The 18,700-nt window shown below is 45.1% G+C and overlaps 1 protein-coding gene and 1 long non-coding RNA gene across 6 annotated transcripts in view; one reads left to right on the plus strand and one right to left on the minus strand.

Moving 5' to 3' along the window:
• NUP133 (nucleoporin 133) overlaps positions 1 to 18,700 on the plus strand; it is a 271,938-nt gene that overhangs the window by 204,308 nt on the left and 48,930 nt on the right. Inside the window, exon 21 of the mRNA XM_029594184.1 lies at positions 8,800 to 8,935. Coding sequence (XP_029450044.1) covers positions 8,800 to 8,935 — 136 coding nt within the window. The remainder of the gene's footprint in view (positions 1 to 8,799; positions 8,936 to 18,700) is intronic.
• LOC115087249 overlaps positions 1 to 18,700 on the minus strand; it is a 221,397-nt gene that overhangs the window by 151,786 nt on the left and 50,911 nt on the right. The window lies entirely within an intron of this gene.

Raw genomic sequence — 18,700 nt, forward strand, 5'->3', positions numbered from 1 at the left:
GTGTATGTCTATTGAATAAGGGTATTATCTCCAGGTATTAGCTGTCTTTCCCACAAGCCACCCTCTGTTCATCCACATCCTCTAGACTTTATAGATCCACAGTGTTTATCCCATGCCCCTTTGAAGTCCTTCACAGTTTTGGTCTAGTAGAAATGCTAGATAAACACGTCTCTTGGGTTTTCACTGAAAAAGGGACTGCTGATAGTTACCAAGGATACAGGTGGGAATGGGATAGATACACCACCATTTATGGAAATATGTGTTTGTGCACAATTAGCAAAACTGAAATGGACAAAGCCAAGGGACTGAATGGGATGCTTCCAAAGATATTAAGGGAGCTCAAAGAATTTCTGGTGAGTCCACTGAAGGAGCTGTTCAGGACATCTTTGGAGATGGGAGTGGTTCTGTGGGACTGGAGAAGGGTAAATATGGTCCTTTATAAACCTAATAACACAGGAGGCTGGAAACCACAGGCAAGTTAGCCTTAATTTGGTAGTAACTGTTAAATTCTTAGCATTCAGGCAGGTTAATCCACATCAGTGGATTATTTATTTATTTATTTAAATGCTTTTAAATATACCGACATTCATAGGACATATCATGCCGGTTTACAATCAACTTTGTAGAAGTGAAGGAGAAATTACAAATAACAGGGAGGGGGAAGGGGAGCAGGATTGGAAAAAGGAGAGGATGGGGGCCAGGTGAAAGCAAGCGCACAAGTAGCAGGAAGAACAAAGGTAGTCAAATGTAATGGGAGAGAGAAAATATAGGAACTGTGTTAACAAATAATATATAATAACAATTTACAAATTTACATAATCAACATTTTCTGGTAGAGGTGCATTTATGCACCTCTACCAGAAGATGGAGACGGTACAAAGCTGATGTCACAGTATCTATAATCTATATCCCTGCACTGACAGTCCGTCAGTATTCTCCATCTCCAGAAGATGATGAACTTGCATTTCCCTACAAGGAATTGCTTGTTTAAAAAAAAAAGAGAAATAAGGAGATTTAATTACACACCGCTTCTCCTGAGGTGATCTCTCCCTCAGTTAAGTGCCTTGGTCTGGTAGCAGTTTTCAAGGCATGGACTTAGCTGCCAGGAGAAAGCAGCTGAAAGGCTAGCGGGTGCAGGAAGCCGAGCGCGGCAGTGAAGACATTATCCCTCTCCCCCCTGCAGCCGGGGACTGACTCTGTACTCGGCCAGCAGGCTGAGGTCAGGTAAGGAGTTTAAAAAAAGAAAAGAAAGAGAAGAAGGAAGTGAGAGAGAGATAATGTTAGGGATTCCTCTCACTCTCCTATTCTGGTCTCTGAGCCTCGGCAGGCCAATCCAACTTTGCCTCTGTGGTGGGATGAGGAGTTGCAGCAGTTTTGGTGGTTTAAGCAGACTTTTGGGCTAGGCCCTGCAGCATGGTAGGCTGCAGTGGTGTTCACGTGCTTTTTTTCTGTGCAGGTCTGTCACAAAATAGTGCCTGTTGGTTGGCGCCTGCACATTTAGGCTGGGTGTCCTTCTGGGCCGCATGGTTGGGCACACAAGTTTTGAGTGTCCGAAGGATGTGCTTATACATCTAAATGTTTCATGCTTGCTTGTCCTAAAAATTTGGACGTCCTAAATTTGTGCATACTGTATTGGTTCACTTTGTACAGATGCACAGTTGGACACACAATTGTCAGTCGCTTGTTGTAAGTGCACTACTAGTGGACATTTTTAGCCATGGTGCCGGTAGTAAAGCATCTTGCAATTTACACTTTTAATCTTGTCAGCACCTTTCAGAGGCTCAGGGAGAGTTGTGTCTCGCTGGTTTTTGCTGAGCCCTGTCCTGCCCAGCAGGATGCGGGAATGTGTCTGGAAGGGGATCTGTCAGATTTTTCGCTTGGTGTTGAGGTCCCCCTAACTGGATTTCAGCAGGGGAGGACAACTCAGTGGGTGCTAGTTCGGTGCCATCTGATTTTGATATGTTTCCTTCTGCCCTTCTTGGAATTGTTTTAAGGGCAGCAGTCCCTTCTACAGGTTTGTTCGCCAGAGCCAGCCAACATAAAAAAAAAAAAATGTTAGGATTGCAGGCTGCGGAATCTCATGTGTCTTGTGCCATGGGTAAGTGTCTGAGTACACTTTGACCTGCTGCGGGTCACTTTGATGGGGACCCAGGTGATTCAGATGATGAAAACGATCTTTACAGAGCGTTATATCATAGAGATAAGTTGCCGGCTCTTCTCACTCTAATACTGAAGATGTTGGGAGTGCTGAGTGTTGATTCCATTTCTGAGCCAAAGAAGTTATTTCCCAGTTATGAATGCCATTCAAGGCCTGATGGTCTTGAATGGGACGCTTCAGAAACTGATTTTAGAAGGGGACAAACCTTGTTAAGGCTATACTTCCTGGATCCGGCAGTGAGAGAGAGAGAGAGCAGTTGCATTTTCTAAAATGAGAATGTGCTGGTGTGTTCCTTGACCAAGCAGATGATCATTCCTGTAGAAAGAGGGGAGAGGCATTGAAGGAGAGAGTCTCTTGCGACTCCCTGGTGGCTCGCTCTTGTCTGTTCCTATCTCAGGAAGTTGATTCTGGTTTGAATACCAGGGAGTGATGGAACCGGCCGCTGCCTTTTTGACGGATGCAAACTGGATCTGTTTCGTACCTCCGCCAGAGGAATGGTTTCAGGGATAGCAGCCAGGCGGCAGCTATGGCTGAGCTGTTGTTCAGCCAATACAATTTCAAAGTTTAATCTTATGGACTTGCCCCTTAAAGGATCACTCTTGTTTGGGAGTGAGTTAAAAAAAAAAAAAAAAAAGAAAGATGGCCAATAAATAAGTCCTGGTTCCTCGGTTGCTAGAGGGTCCTTTTGGCCCAGGCAACCCAAACGGGCCGCAGGCTCGGGTGGAGGTGCCTCCTGCCCCCCTCAGCAAAGGTTTGTGACCCGTGTCACAGAGCAAGAGATAAAGGGTCGTCTGTCTTTTTAATCGGAGGTGGGTGCTCATGTCAGACCAGTGGGTTCTGGAGTGATAAAAGAAGTAGTGATTGAAAGCAGATACTCTGGAACTTTCTCTCCGTCCCTAGTGACACCTTCATGGCATGTCTCTGTATCTCCGCAGAAGAGACAGGCAGTGGAGTTTGTTGTCAAGGCTCCTGAACTGACGGGCCATGATACCATTGCCGAAGTCACAAGAAGGGATGGGCTGCTATTCTATTTATTTCATTATTCCTGAGAAGGAAGGTTGCTCTCGCCTCATCCTGGACCAAAAAGGTGGTCAGTCGTCATTGGTGAGTGACTTAATTCCGAATGGAAACCTTAAGCTCTGTGATAATGGCAATACAGTCAGGGGAATTTCTGACATTTCTGGATCTGAAAGAGATGTATCTACATATGCCCATTTGGCTGGAGCATCAGCAGTTTTCTACTGTTCGCCATTTTGGGGGTAGCGTTATCAGTTTTGAGCGCTACTTTTCAGTCTAACCACTGCTTTCAGAACCTTGTCAGGGTGGTGATAGTGGCAGGGTTGAGAGAGGATGGCATTCTGATTCCCCGTACCTAGCTTGGTTAATTCAGACCAAAAGCCTAGAGGAGAGTCTTCAGGCCTTGTTTAAGGTGATTTCCTGGACAAGAGCAGTCTTCAGCTATCTCAGATGTTGCACTATATCGGTGTTTGTTTCGATACAAAGCAAGGAAGAACATTCCTGCCAGAAACTGCTGGCACAGGTGTGGCTATTGACAAAGGTATTCCTCCTGACAGTATGATTTTATCTACAACTGCTAGTTTTGATGGTAGCCACCGTGGAGGTGGTTTCATGGGCAAAGACGAATATGCATCCTCTTCAGCACATCCTGTTTGCACGAAGTCTCAGGACTACTCGATGCAGCTTCAGTTACTGATATAGATAAGCATCCAACTCCAGTAGTGATTGAAAGCAGATGATCTAAGGAAGGGAGTTCCCTACAGACCCTGGACTGGCTGGTGTTCACAATGGATGCTAGTCTCCGGAATTAAGGAGCTACTTTCAGGAGTTGATAGCGCAGGGGATCTGCAGTGCAGAGGACTTTCTGGGGCATCTCTTGTCTGGAAGCACATGCCGTTCGGCTGGCTTGCTTGCGGTTTATTGTCCACTTGGCAGAGTCAAGTGGTCTGAGTAATGTCAGACTATATGATGACAGTGGTTTCTATCAATTGTCAAAGAGGTGCCAAAGGCCAGCAAGTGTCACAAGACATAGCCCAGCTCAGTGACTGGGCAGAGGCATATTTTCAGGAAATCTCTGCCTCCCACATTGCGGGAGAGGGCAATGTAAGAGCCGATTTTTCTCAGCAGGCAGAATCTGGATTGAGAGACTGGGAGATGTCAGATGAGGCGTGCCAGCTCATAGTGGCTTTTTACGGTCTACTGTTTTTAGACTTATTGGTGATATCACACAGTTCGAAGTTCCTCACTTTTTCCTTTGCAGTAGAGATCAGAATGAGAAATTATTACTTACCTGATAACTTATTTTTCTTTAGTGAAGACAAATTAATCCACCTTCTGCCCTTGGCTGCAGGTCTGTGGTTCTAATGTCCTTTTGAGTGGTTGTGTTTCCAGGGATGACTGGTAAGTGTCAGTTTCAGTTCATAGGTTAGTGATGTTACACTATTTGTCAGAGCTCAGTTTTCCCTGTTATGAGTGGTTGTCTGTTGCTAGTTATAATCAAATATTGTTAGTCCACAGTTGGCTTTTGCAGAGAATACTGGCAGGCTGATGTCAGTGCAGGGGTATATATACCATGATGTCAGCTTTGCTCCATCTCCATCTGGTAGAGGTGCATACCCACTATTGTGGATTAACCTGTCTTCACTAAAAAAGGGAAATTATCAGGTAAGTAGTAATTTCTCAGTATTGTGCTGATAAAATATCAATATATATCACCTTGATGTATTTCCACCCTGTGGAACAGTTGAAAAACAGAACTTTTTTCCCACCAGGTCAGGTAAGGCTTCTTCTGTTTGTGTGGATTAGAGAGCACATGAAAATTAGGAGGAATCATGGTGCTGTGCACTCTACACAGTCAACATCGCCATCTTCTGTGCAGATTGAGCCTCAATGAGAGCTCTAGCAGACTTATGTGAGGACTTTAGAGGATCTTTGGGATCAAAAGTAAACTTTGGAAACTGGGACTTACTTCCAACCTACAGATTATAGAGGTATGACTTGGGAGAAACCAAGCAGTCCTGAAATAAGACAAGAGACTCATGAAAGTGAACCAGAAACTGTGACTGTGGAGATTGAGGGAGCTATCCATTGAGGAAGAGATCCTGGAATTCAGAAACCAGGTTTTTGCCCTGCATATCTTGTGGTAACAGAGTACTGAGTCATCAACAAGGCAGTCATTGCCTTCATCTGGAACTCCAAGATGGACTGTGTGAAACAGTTTCTTCAAGGAGCAATTGAAGGAGAAGAAGAGTCCATGACCTCACCACCATGCTTCAGAGCTTCTGTCAGCAACTGCATTAGAAATACCCTGAGGAACAACTCCAAAGGCCACCAGGATACTTTCAAGTCTCGATTCTTCCTCTTTCCAGCCTAAAACACTCTAACTTCCCAGTGAAAGAGCACAGTACCTCTTCAGCTGGAGTGGTCAGCTATACTACATGGAGGTGGAGCTGTTTGTGAAGAAGTTTAGACTACAACATATCATAGCAGTTTTATGCATACCAAGAAAATATACAAGCTGATCCATGCCAAGGATCTCTCAGATCTGGGACTAACTTACCAAAAGCCACCTTGCTCCATGGTGTGACAAAATATCCCATCCAGAAGATTGAACCAGTGCAAAGACATCTCATGGATAGTCATCCATGGTGGCTTGTCCACAAAGGGCATTCATGAAAGCAAGGGGCCTCTGCAGTACAGGCACTGCCTAAGGGGTTGCACAGCAGAAGAGACAACATGTTCTGAGTTTTCTATCGCACAGGACTTACTGAGGATAATAGACTTGGAATTCAGAGGCTGCATCCCAAGGAAATATGCGACTCACCACTTTTTTTTTTTTATTTTATTTTTATTGCATTTCAATTGTTTATACACTCAAGTAAACAGAATAAGTTACACAACAATTATTATTCCAATTAAAAGTTGACAACTTACTTTTTATAACTTCATTCTATTCTCCCAGGAAATAAAATAAGTAAGCTAGAGATTCAATTTACTGCTAAGAATAAATTGGAGCGATTCAATGAAGAAAAATTTAAAGAAATACTTATTGCTGTCCACATATTTCAAACTTCCCCCCCCCCCTTCGATCTTATCACATCATTATGAATGTGTATCCAAATACACCCTAAGCTGATTTGGATCATTAAAGATATATTTGTCTTTTCCAAATCTAATATGGCATTTACAGGGGTACTTTAATACAAATTGGGCACCTTTCTCAATAGCCTCACTTCGCATTTCAATAAATTTTCTTCTACGTAATTGAGTTGTGCGTACCACATCCGGGAAGATCCTGATAGGGGATCCATAGAAATCTAATCTCAGTACTGTATCTCTTTCTACCGGAGATAGAAATTGTACTAATAAAGTAGATCTTACATTAATTTTTGACTGGAAGGATTTCTCGATAAATTCTGTCAGATCTAAATTTTCTTTACTCTCCACCAACTCTCCATTTTGTGGTTGCTGAAGATAGTAACTCTTTAGAATGGTTGGCAGAGAGTCATCAGAGTATCTTAATACATTTTTTAAATAACTATTTACTAACTCCCCAGATGTTATCAGATGGGTTTTGGGAAAATTCAAAAATCTTAAATTCGTTCTCCTATTCAGATTTTCTAAATTCTCTAATTTTCCTTGATGTTCCTCTATAGATTTTATTATATTAATTTGTACTTCCTGTACACCCTCTAGTTTCTTCCCAAACTCATTCACATTAGTCTCCATCTTTGCCATTTTTTCCTTAGTACTAACATCATTTTTCAGAGCATCTTGAACTGATTTCATTAAACAATTAATAGATTTTTGCATTTTTAACATTATTAACCCCAATTCTTCTAAGGAGAATTTTTGTGGTACTATAACAGATATGTCTTCAGGTCCAACTGCTTGATCTTCCATTTTATGCGGATTGAAGGGTCCCTCCTCGCCTGGTACCAATTGGGGGGTTTGTAGGTCCATGTTTCCAGAACTGTCCAAACTTATAGGTTTAACGTTATTCAAAACCCTCCCCATAGTGGTGTTAAGATCTTTTTCAGGCGATATTCCAGCTACCATTGCTGGAGGGGGCTCTGGTTTCTCTGGGGCCCCGGGGGTTAATGATGTTTCTATGGCCAAATGATCCTTTTCCCGCTCCACAAATGAATCATTAGCGGCCCCCTCCGGGGTTGATGTGGGCACTCTTCTGAAACATTCAGCTATTCTGGGTTGCAAAGTTTTTATAGGAGATGAGGTAGAGGAAACGTCTCTAATCTTAGCTTTCCTCTTTGTATGAGGCATAGCTAAGAAAAATACCCAGAAAGGACAGTTTCAGAAGGGTAATAACAAACTATACTTAGCTTTGTTGATCTCTAGGGCTGGTTTGCTCGATAGTCCCCGTTCAGGCCGTTCTGCGCCGGGACAAGCCGCGCGCTGGCGGCGTCGCGCCGGTGTAGGCTGGTTTTTATGCCTACCCGGCTCCTCCTCCTGACGTCACCTGGCTGGCCCCGGATGCAGGAAGCGATCGCTGCGAGGTGTTCCAGCTTCCTTACGGTGCACTGGCTTCCACGAGGTAAGAAATCTGCATGGAAATGGGCCTCACGCTAGTGACCCTCTCCTCCAAGAAGAAGCAGGCAGCGTCTCACGCCGGCGTAGGCTGGTTTTTATGCCTACCCGGCTTCTCCTCCTGACGTCACCTGGCTGGCCCCGGATGCAGGAAGCGATCGCTGCGAGGTGTTCCGGCTTTCTTACGGTGCACTGGCTTCCACGAGGTAAGAAATCAGCATGGAAATGGGCCTCACGCTAGTGACCCTCTCCTCCAAGAAAAAGCAGGCAGCCGTGACTCACCACTTTATTGTGTGTTCCCAAAGGCACTAATGGGGAGTCATTCAAGATGTTTGGATGCCTCTCTGTTCATCAAGGATATCCTTTTTGCCAGAAAATGTCTCATGCTCTAAAGGAAGGTGGTATCCATTCAGACCTGCTATAAGCTGATTCAGAACTTTCTGTGTTACTACATCATCATTGGTGGGTATATGAAGGAAGATGAAAAATGAAGACCGCTAAAATAAGTAGTTTAATTAGAGGTCTTCCTTCAGTGAATTTTCGGAAAGATAGGCATAAACTGCCGGAAAAAAAAAGAACAAAGTAAATTAATCCACACTGCTCTGTTTTCCACCCATTTATTGTCTAGCCTGGTGTGGAGAATGATATATAATGGGAATATGGGCTTGAGTCTTTCAGTTCCTGTTATGCAAGTTCTTCCCACCAGTCTGAATTATCCCTCTCTGATTGCATGTCATATGGCATATTAAGAACATAAGAACATGCCATACTGGGTCAGACCAAGGGTTCATCAAGCCCAGCATCCTGTTTCCAACAGTGGCCAATCCAGGCCATAAGAACCTTCTATGTTTTTCACTTTTTATAGGTATGGAAGGTACCTGGCTAGGAAAGATCTGCCTTCCTCCTTGATGCTAGAAAGGAGAAGGCAGATCTAGACAGACGTGAGATCTTGGTATGTTGATCTTATCCTGAAATGGGAATTGGTGTCGAGAAATAATATAACAGTTGACAAAGGCAAGTAAAATTGTGTATTTTGCTGTTGCAAGTCTGTGGTATTTCTAATGCTTTTGTAATTTTAGGCCCACAGGACACTGCAGACTTTGGCAAGTATGGAGATGCGATACTTTGCAAAGAAGAAAACACTCCTTGGACTGAGTAAATTAGCAGCATTAGCATCTGATTTCCCAGAAGATGTATTGCAAGAAAAAGTACATGGTAAAATAAAAATGTCAAAAGATATTAGAGCGTGCTTAAGAATAAGAATTTTTTTTTACTGGCCATAATAGAGATATTTAAGTACTTCAAATGTATTAATGCACAAGAATCCAACCTTTTTCAGGGGAAAGAATTGTCTAGACCAGTGGTTCTCAACCTTTTTTCGGCTGGGACACACCTGACAGATGGTTCTCACATGCTGAACATGTGACCATCATGGGGCTAAATGTACATATACATTCTGCATCCTCAGGAACCCCCTCAACCCCCAAAAATGGGTGCAGAGCAGAACTAGGGCATTATCCATTCAACTCACCATATTAAAAAAAAAAATATTCTGGTTCTGATGACATCTCAGTAAAAGCAAAACAAACTCCCTTTAATTGCAGGCACAATACCCTTTCTAATGAAAAGACAATAATTTACCACTAATGCATGTCCTATTGAGAAAACACAACAAATAAGATTGATACAAATGCCTACATGCTAGTAAAATACCTCACCTCAGTCACACACCCAGAGCTGACGTTCACCACAAATTATAAATATGGAGACAAACTGGAATGGAAAACCAAAACAACCACTCTGCATGCAGTGCAAACCTGGAGAAATTGTTACGTAGATGGCCTCGAAAGGCCTTGCATTCTGTTACTTAAGGGATGTTTTCGTGTGCCCATGGGCCTCGACCCGACCCCAGACGGATCCAGGACCGAACCGAGGGTTGACGGAGTGTTCCAGCATGGCTGACTGTCTTACCCTCTGCCAGGCCTGCAAGCTCCCAAGGCCAACAACATAATGATGTTGGAAGTTGAATGGTCCTCCGACCATTCCAAGCCCTTTCGGACCTGCCGCTTGGATCGGCATGGAGCAGCAGGCCTGGCCTGAGGACAAGGGCAGACGGGCCTTGACATGAAGACATGATACCAAGGCCGATGCGAACGGCATCGCAGACGAAGACATGACACCAAGGCCGATGCGAACGGCATCAGAGACTAGGGCTGGAACAAGACATGACACCAAGGCTGATGCAAAGACATCCCGGAACAATGGTCGATGCGACGGCATCAGGAACAAGACGTTGAAGCGAAGATATGACACCAAGACTGATTCAACGGCATCCAGGATGAGACGAGGAACTTGACGAAGTCCAGACGAGAACTGAGAGGGTGAACATTGGCACTGTGTCTCAGGGTGCCCTACTCAGCCCACCTTCACGGGCGGACCTAATGGGCTGCTCGCGGACCACCCTGTCCCACTGCGCGCCCTACACAGCCCGAGGAGGCTGGTCACGGAGCACGCTGAGAACGGGACGAGCACAGGGGAGAGTCCAGTCGAGGTGGGACTCAAACGACGGAGCCAGATGTCGCCCGAAGCACCACAAAGGCTGGCAGGACATGACGGCTCAGGAGCACAGGAATGAATTCCACCTGTAGGCAACTCCACGCTCAGGAAAGACGTCATCCGAGAGAGCTGGCCTGACAGAACCAGAAGGCTCAGGAGTGCTGAAGCAAATACCAAGAAGCGCAGGATACCAGGAGACGAATCACCAGGACACCTGGAAGAGGACCTCAGGCACGAAGACTTGACATGACATGAAGAGACGAAACGAAGAGGAGCTCCATGAAGAAGACCTGACGGAGCTCTGGCAGGCAGGAGCCTCCAGAGTGAAGTAACTCCGATGCAAGGCGAAGACTGAAGTGACTGAGCAGCCTTTTATAGGGCTGGAGCAGGAAGTCCAATCAAAGGTGGGGCCAGCAACACTTCCTGTGGTTGGCCCTTTAAATGCAGCAGAGAGGCGCGGCTGCGCGCCTAGAGGCAGGCAGCAGGAGCTTGTGCAGGACCGCGGACAGCGGCCTGCACCAACGTCGACGCCGCAGACGCAGGGCTGAGCTCCAAAGATGGCAGCGGCTCCAGCCACTGCAGGAAGCCCCGGGGGTGGCTCCCAGCCGCCTATCAAGCACGGGGATGCGGCCTGCAGCCCCGGAGGAGGAAGGAGACGGTGGCTTCGTGCCGTGATGGACAACAGAGAAGTCCGCGGCTCCAGCTGCGATGAAGAGGGCGTGCCAAGGCAGCCTCCGGGCCGCAAGAAGAAATTAAGTCCGCGGCTCCAGCCGCAGGGCAAGGCCCAACTTCGGCAGCATCCATGCCGTGTCGGGTGAAGAAAAACAGCATGGTGAGCAGGGCCTGCTCGCGGGGATTAGCTCCGCGGGCAGGGTTTCATAACAGAAATGGAAAGAGAAATATAGCACCTTATTTATTTAAAGTTTTTCTAGACCAACATTCATTGGGAACATCACATCGGTTTACATGGAAAAAGAAAATACAGGTATAGGCTTTACAATGAACTGATTTTAACATCATCATAATGTAGGGCAGATTGATTGCACCTAACATTGAGGCCGATACAGTACAGTGTTGCAACTAACATACAGGCCGATACAGTACAGTGTTAATGCGCGGCCAACCCCCCCCCCCCCAAAACGAATAGCACCTGCAACATGCAAATGCATGTTGATGGCCCTATTAGTTATTCCCGCGTGATCCAGAAAGTAAAATGTGCAGCCAAGCCGCACATTTTACTTTCAGAAATTAACGCCTGCATGCACCGGGAAAGTGTACAGAAAAGCAGAAAACACTGCTTTTCTGTACACCCTCCGACTTAATATCATAGCGATATTAAGTCGGAGGCCGCAAAATTAAAAAAAAAATCAAATTAAAAAAAAAATTAAAAATCGGCCCGCGGGTTGGAAGACGGACGCTCAATTTAGCCGGCGTCCATTTTCCAAATCCGTGGCTGTCAGCAGGTTTGAGAACCGACACTGGCAAAATTGAGCGTCGGCTGTCAAACCCGCTGACAGCCACCGCTCCTGTCAAAAAGGAGGCGCTAGGGATGCGCTAGTGTCCCTAGCACCTCTTTTTACTGCAGGCCCTCATTTAAATACTGGATTGCACGTCCAGAAGTGTGGCCTGGGCGCGCATTGGAGCACCGGCTCTCCCGCCGATTTTACTGTATCGGGCTGAAAGTCCCAGGATCTGCAATAATATACACAAACTAACCCACACAAAGTTACACCTGTATTATGGAACACACTCAAACAGTAACAACCCAACCTATGAAAAGGCAACCCTAGAAATATTTATCCAGGACCTAACCACTAATACACCTCCTATTAGGAAAACAGAATAAGCCAAGCTGCTATAGATCCCAACACAGAAACAATTGTAAAACTATACTAATAAATGTTACAAAACAGCTGATGAACAGAATACCATCCACCAATTAAAAACTCATAAAAAGTATTAAAAATTGTCCAAATATCAATAAAATATTTCAAAACTGCAGACACATCATACAATACCCAATAATTAAAATGGCAGTCAATCAAGAAAAATAAATTTAAAAAGCCACCTTTATTTACCCTCTCCAGCAACTCTCCTACTCCTTTCCTTTGCAGGCCAATAGTACACACCAGAAGCAGCAGTGGCTGCTGAAGCTCTGTCCTCAACTTCCTCTTCCTTAGGTCCCACAACCAGTTACTCATACACATTCTGTCTCACACAGACCAGTCACCTCCCTGACCAGTCTCTGTCTCACACACACATACACACACCAGTCATGTCCCTGACCAGTCTGTCTGTCTCAATCATACACATGCTCTCTCACTTACATACAAGCTCTTAATCACACACAAATGCTCTTGCTCCCATTCTACCACACACCCACAAAGCTGCCACTCACGCACCCATTCTACCACACGCACACAAGCTCTCACTCACGCACCCAGGCACCCATTCTACCACAGGCACACAAAGCTGCCACTCACACACACACATGCTCACGTGGAGCCTCTTCTCATTGCTTGGCCCAATAAGCCTGGCCTCCGCTCTTCAGCCACCCCTGGCCTGGCCTCCGACAGCAGTGCTCAGCGTCTCTCCTCACTTCAGCTGCCGCCGGCCTGACCTCCAACGGCGGCTTGCAGCGTCTGTCCACACTTCAGCTGCCTCCGGCCTGTCCAATATCTCCGCTCTTCGGCCCACCAGCCCGGCCTCCAGTGGTGGCACTCCCCTATCAACTGCATTGGCCAGTCTGCTCCAGGGGAGAAGGGAAGCACAAGTGGGGCAGTGGGACACCGGGAGCCACGACACATCTGCCGGTGCTTGGCGACACACTGGTGTTGCGACACACCGGTTGAGAATCGCTGGTCTAGACCAAGATGTTACCACATGAGACTCCAAGGGGTTAGGCTCATGTGCATCATCAGGAAAAAAAATTCTTCATAAAAAGGGTGGTGAATGTATGGAGTAGTGGTAGATGCAGAAACTGTGACAGAATTTAAGTAAATAAGAGGAGAGGAGAGAAACACAGAGGAACCCTTGTTGCAAAGATATGGAGGAAAAGTAAAAAAAAAACCCAACTGTGGTCTATACCATTTAACCAGGATTGAAATTGGGCAGACTAAATGGATTGTGACTAGATGGCTTTTAAGATCTTCATCTGCAATCATATTATACGTTTTTGTTTTTCTACTTATCATGCAGGCCATGGTATTCCTTTCCTGTAGCCCACCATGGCATTCATTGCAAAATTTCATTAGGTAACGGTAACAGTAAAGGAAAAAACATGTTTCTGTTTTATCACATAAGATACATACTGGGTCAGACCATAGGTCCATCAAGCACAGCATCCTGTCTCTGACAGTGGCCAATCCAGGTCACAAGCACTCATCAGGATCCCAAAGAATAGATTTCAGTCTTTCTTGCTGATAACCAGGGATAAAGAATGGATTTATGAAATCTATATGGCTAATAATACTTTATGGATTTTTTTCTCCAGGAACTTGTCTAAACCCTTTTTGAACTCGGCTATTGCTTTCAACACATCCTCTAGTAACAAATTCCACAATTTCATTTGTGAAAAAAAACTTAGCACATTTTAAACAAAATGCAGTATTAGCTACCTGGAATGTCTCTTAGACCTAGTATTATTTGAAAGAATAAATAAACATTCCTTTATTTATTTGTTGTTTTCATTTGATTAATATTCCACCTTTCAGCCACTTCAAAGTGGATTGCATTCAGGTACTGCAGATACTTTCCTATCCCCAGAGGGATTATAATTTAAGGGCCTGATTTACTAAGCATTTTTCCCATAGACACAGAATGAGAAAAACGCTTTAGTAAATTAGGTGCTAAGTTTGTACCTGAGGCAATGGAGGGTGAAATGACTTGCCCAAGGTCACAAAGAGCAGCACTTCGCTTCCCTGATTCACAGCCCTATGCTCTAACCACAAGGCTATTCCTCCACTCCACAAGGCTACTGCTCCATTCATTCCCTATTTAAACCTTCATCCCATTCAAGATTTTATAGCCCTATATCATATCTACTCTCAGCCATCTCTTCTCCAGTGCATTACCGACACAATTGGTGTCAGTTCCCGAGACAGCATTGGTACCCGGCAGGGCACTGAGGCCTCCCCTAACTGATATGGTGGTTGTTGCCGGTTCCTCTGAGGAGGAAGCTCCACTGAGGCCAGCAGAGATGCTGAGGTCTATAGCCCCCCCCCCCCCCCCCCCAATCCAATTCTACCAGTACCTGCACCTGTGGATGAAGGCCAAGCAACTAGGGCCCCCATCCCTTGTAGCATATCGTGAGGATGAGCGTCCCAATGACACCCTGGGGGGATGATCTGAAAGAGTCCTCCAAGGACTGATGGTCTCCCATCAGACCCTTCTCCTCCAGATGAGTGAAGGAAGTCCCCCACCTGAGGACTTGATCTTCGCAGTCCAATACTCTGGACCCATGCTCCTCATCCAGAAGGCCAGGGCCAAGGAAGTACTATTCTCTGCCTCTTCACTCCTGTCAACACCACCAGGACTTCCACAGCCATTCCAAATAGCAGAAAGCCCCCAAACCCCAGCAAGTTCCTCAGTCAACTTTGAGGCCAGGGTTTTGACTGGGCCATTGGGAGCATAAGCCAGTTGCCCATACCCGGCATGATGGACCCTCTGGTTGGAGGCAGGCTGTGGTTCTTCACAAACCAGTGGCCCAGTGTAACCTCGGACCAGTGGATTCTGTCCATCGCCCAGGGTACCAATTGAATCTATTGTGTATCCCGGCAAATTGCTCTCCATGCCCATGTTGGCAGCTGGAGGCACATCAGTAGATATACTACAAGCGGAGCTCTCATCCCTCTTAATGGCCGGAGCGGTCAAGCCCGTACCACCGAGGGCGGAGATTTTACTCCAGGTACTTCCTGATTCCAAAGAGAACAGGACGACTCTGCCCCATCCTAGAACTAAGGGCCTTGAACAAGTTTCTAAAAAGAGAAAAGTTCAAGATGGTTTCCCTGATCACCTTGATCCCTCTTTTGTAAAAAGGGGAATGGCTATACTCCCTCGACCTAAAGAACATATACACCGGGGGGGGGGGTCACATGATGCGATGGATTCTGAAGGCTGCATGAGCTCGGGCTCCGGGTGCCATTCCCCATGCAACAAGCTCTCATGGTGAACTGTGAGGAAATAGAACCACCTCACGAAACTTAAACGCCAGGAGAAACATTGGGGAAGCCGAGGTGCTTCTTTTTGCACCACAGGGTGATAATTGATCATGACGCCCTGCCAGCTCGAATCTAATATGGCCACCGGAGGAAGACTAACTCTTGTGAGGGAGATGAGGCCTGAAAGAAGTGATGAGAAGTGACAACCAGCAAGTCGTAGGGCACTGCTCCCCCAGAGAAACTCTGCCATGGAGGTAAATACACTTCCTAATAATTCCTAACATTCTGATCGGGGGCAAGTTGTCCCAATTTAACGAGGAGTGGGCCAGGATCACCACCGATCGCTGGGTGTTGGAGGTAGTAAAAGAAGGTTACACCTTAGAATTTTTTCGGCCTCTCATGCCGGCCTTTTTGAAATCACAATGTGTTTCCTGCAACAAGCAAGCCGCGGTAGAAGACACTCTACAAAGATTGCTGTCCCTGATGGCAATTGTCCCCGTGCCGTCCGAGGAACGAGGGAGGGGACGGAACTCTATTTCGTGGTTCCCAAAAAGGAGGTCACTTTCCGACCCATCCTGGACCTGCAGAAGGTGACTCGCTGCTTGGAGGTGCCCCGTTTTCAAATGGAAACACTTTGAACGGTCATCGCAGTGGTTCGAAATGGAGAGTTCCTTGCCTCCTTGGATCTCACCGAGGCTTGTCTACACATCCCGATTCGCAACGCTCACCAGAGATTCCTACGATTCAAGATCCTGGGTCAGCATTTTCCCTGGAACGCTCCCAACACTCCCCTTTCTTATTCAGCTAAATCTTAACCAGATAATGACTTATCCAGCTAACTTTCAGCCAGATAAGCAAAGGGAGTATCCAAAACTTGCCATTTAGGTGGATAACTTGTGGTACATGGCAATGTTGGTCATGGAGGGTATCTGTAAGGCTGCAGCATGGAATTCTTCCACACATTTACATCACATTATTGTTTGGACCGGGACTCCTTATGCAAGAGTAGGTTCAGACTGTTATGTGGAATCTCTTTGCCATCTCCTCCCCCCCCCCCCCCCCGCCCCCCACACACACCAGACCTGTTATTTTTGTTTGTTTATTTATTTATTTAAGGGCTTTTTATAAACTGCGGCACGTTGGGAAACATCACCTCAGTTTACAATGAACATTAAATTAGCAACAATCTATACGATCTAGCAATTATAGATTTGTTCATATCGGATAAAATTAAAAATTATAAACTAATTAACATTATAATACACATATTTACAATATTGGAATAAGGAACGGGCGATGGAGATTGCTTGAGAGTCAGGCATTAATATATATTAATTTTTGTTCCGGGCTGCCCTACAAAAAGTCTGAAAATGTAAAAATTACTCCCTGCTTAACTTACCCATTGGCACTGTTTAGGTTTTGTTTTCCTTTTTCATTCAGAGCAATCTGTATCTAGGTATCCCTAATCTATGAGGACTACCATCCTGCTTGTCCTTGGAGAAAACAGAGTTGCTTACCTGTTCGAGAACAGAAGGATGTCAGTCCTCAAGAAACTTGCCCCCCACCCCCACCTCTTGGAGTTGGCTTCTCCATAATTAAGTTAACCATAAATTGAAAGGTTTCTCATATGGCCAGTATAGCATATTGAACATTCCCAGCAGGGAATGCTCAGAGTTTCTAGAAACTTTCAGGTAAAAGTTCCATGCTGGGTTTCATCTGATGTCATCCATGTGTGAGGACTGACATTTATTTATTTAAAAACATTTATTATCCACTTAGAACAGCCTGCTGACTTTGGAGAATACTTGTTACAGTTAAGCACTTCTGCTTTCTTTAGTTATTTTCTCCAACAGGTGATATTTCATTATTTCTCTGTTTTATCCAATAATTACTTCCAGAATCACAGGTGGTTTTATTTTCTACTAACTTTTCATTCTACTGCACTGGCTACCTATCGCCTTCCGATCTCAATACAAAGCCTTGACCATTCTTCATTGCTCACTACACAAATTCAACTACACCTGGCTCGAAGAAATGCCATCGAACCTCCCCACAAGAAGTGCCCATGCTGGCACCTTACACACCCCCTCCCTCAAGTCTGCGCATCTGTCCTTCACCAGAGAAAGGGCTTTCTCCATAGCTGGTACCTCCCTCTGGAACTCCCTCCCCGCCCCCCTCCGTATAGAGCCGTCTCTCACCAAATTCAAAAAAGGAGTCAAAATGTGGCTCTTCAAGCAAGCCTACCCCGACACAAACATAACATAGACCTTTTACTATAACAGTTCTTTACTGATCCTACACAGCTAGCCTCCGCACCTCCTCCCCTGCGCCTCCCCACCTTACCTTTCCCTGATTCCCCGGTACGCTACTTTCCCTCCTTGAATCCAGCTTGGTACTCCACGACCCACGACTTCCTAGTTAAGATATCAGTGTATCGACTATACAAAGTTTTCCCCCCCCCCACATCTCTGCCTTTTGCTCTCCTAGCCCTTCAAATATCTGTTGCATACTGCCCCTTTGTATTTATTTCCCTTCTTGAATTACTTCTTTGTTTTGTTATCTACGATTTGGTTTTTGTTCTCTGCATTTATTTCCCATTTGAATTACTTCTTTGTTTTTTATCTACGATTTGGTTTTTTGTTCTCTGTATTTCCTCTTATCAGTTCATTGTAAGCCGGCATGATGTGTCTTACAAATGTCTGCATAGAAAAGCCTTTAAATAAATAAATAAATACATTTCCTTTTCATTTAGTTAAGAACATACATTTTGTCATATTGGGTGAGACCAAAGGTCCATCAAGTCCAGTATTCTGTTTCCAGCAGTGGCCAATTCAGGTCACAAGTACCCTATAGGATCCCAGAAGTTTAATAGATTTCATGCTGCTTATCCCAGGGATAAGCAATAGTTTTCCCCAAGTCCACCTTAATGGTTTACGGACTTTACTTCCAGGAACTTGTCTAAACCTTTTTTAAACCCAACTGCACTAACAGCCTTTACCACATCCTCCAGCAATGAATTCCAGACTTTAATTATGTGTTGAGTAAAAAAAAAATAGTTTCTCCTATTTGGCTTAAATGTATCACCTAGTAACTTTATTGAATGTCCCCTAGTCTTTGTACTTTTTGAAAGAGTAAACAATTGATTCACATTTACCCTTTCTGCTCTACTCATTATTTTATAAACCTCTATCATATATCCCCTCAGCCATCTCTTTTCCAAACTAAAAAGTCCTAACCTCTTTAGCCTGTCTTCATAGGGGAATCG

Source organism: Rhinatrema bivittatum, chromosome 3, assembly GCF_901001135.1.
Source record: "Rhinatrema bivittatum chromosome 3, aRhiBiv1.1, whole genome shotgun sequence".
In the NCBI taxonomy this organism is placed as follows: domain Eukaryota; kingdom Metazoa; phylum Chordata; class Amphibia; order Gymnophiona; family Rhinatrematidae; genus Rhinatrema; species Rhinatrema bivittatum.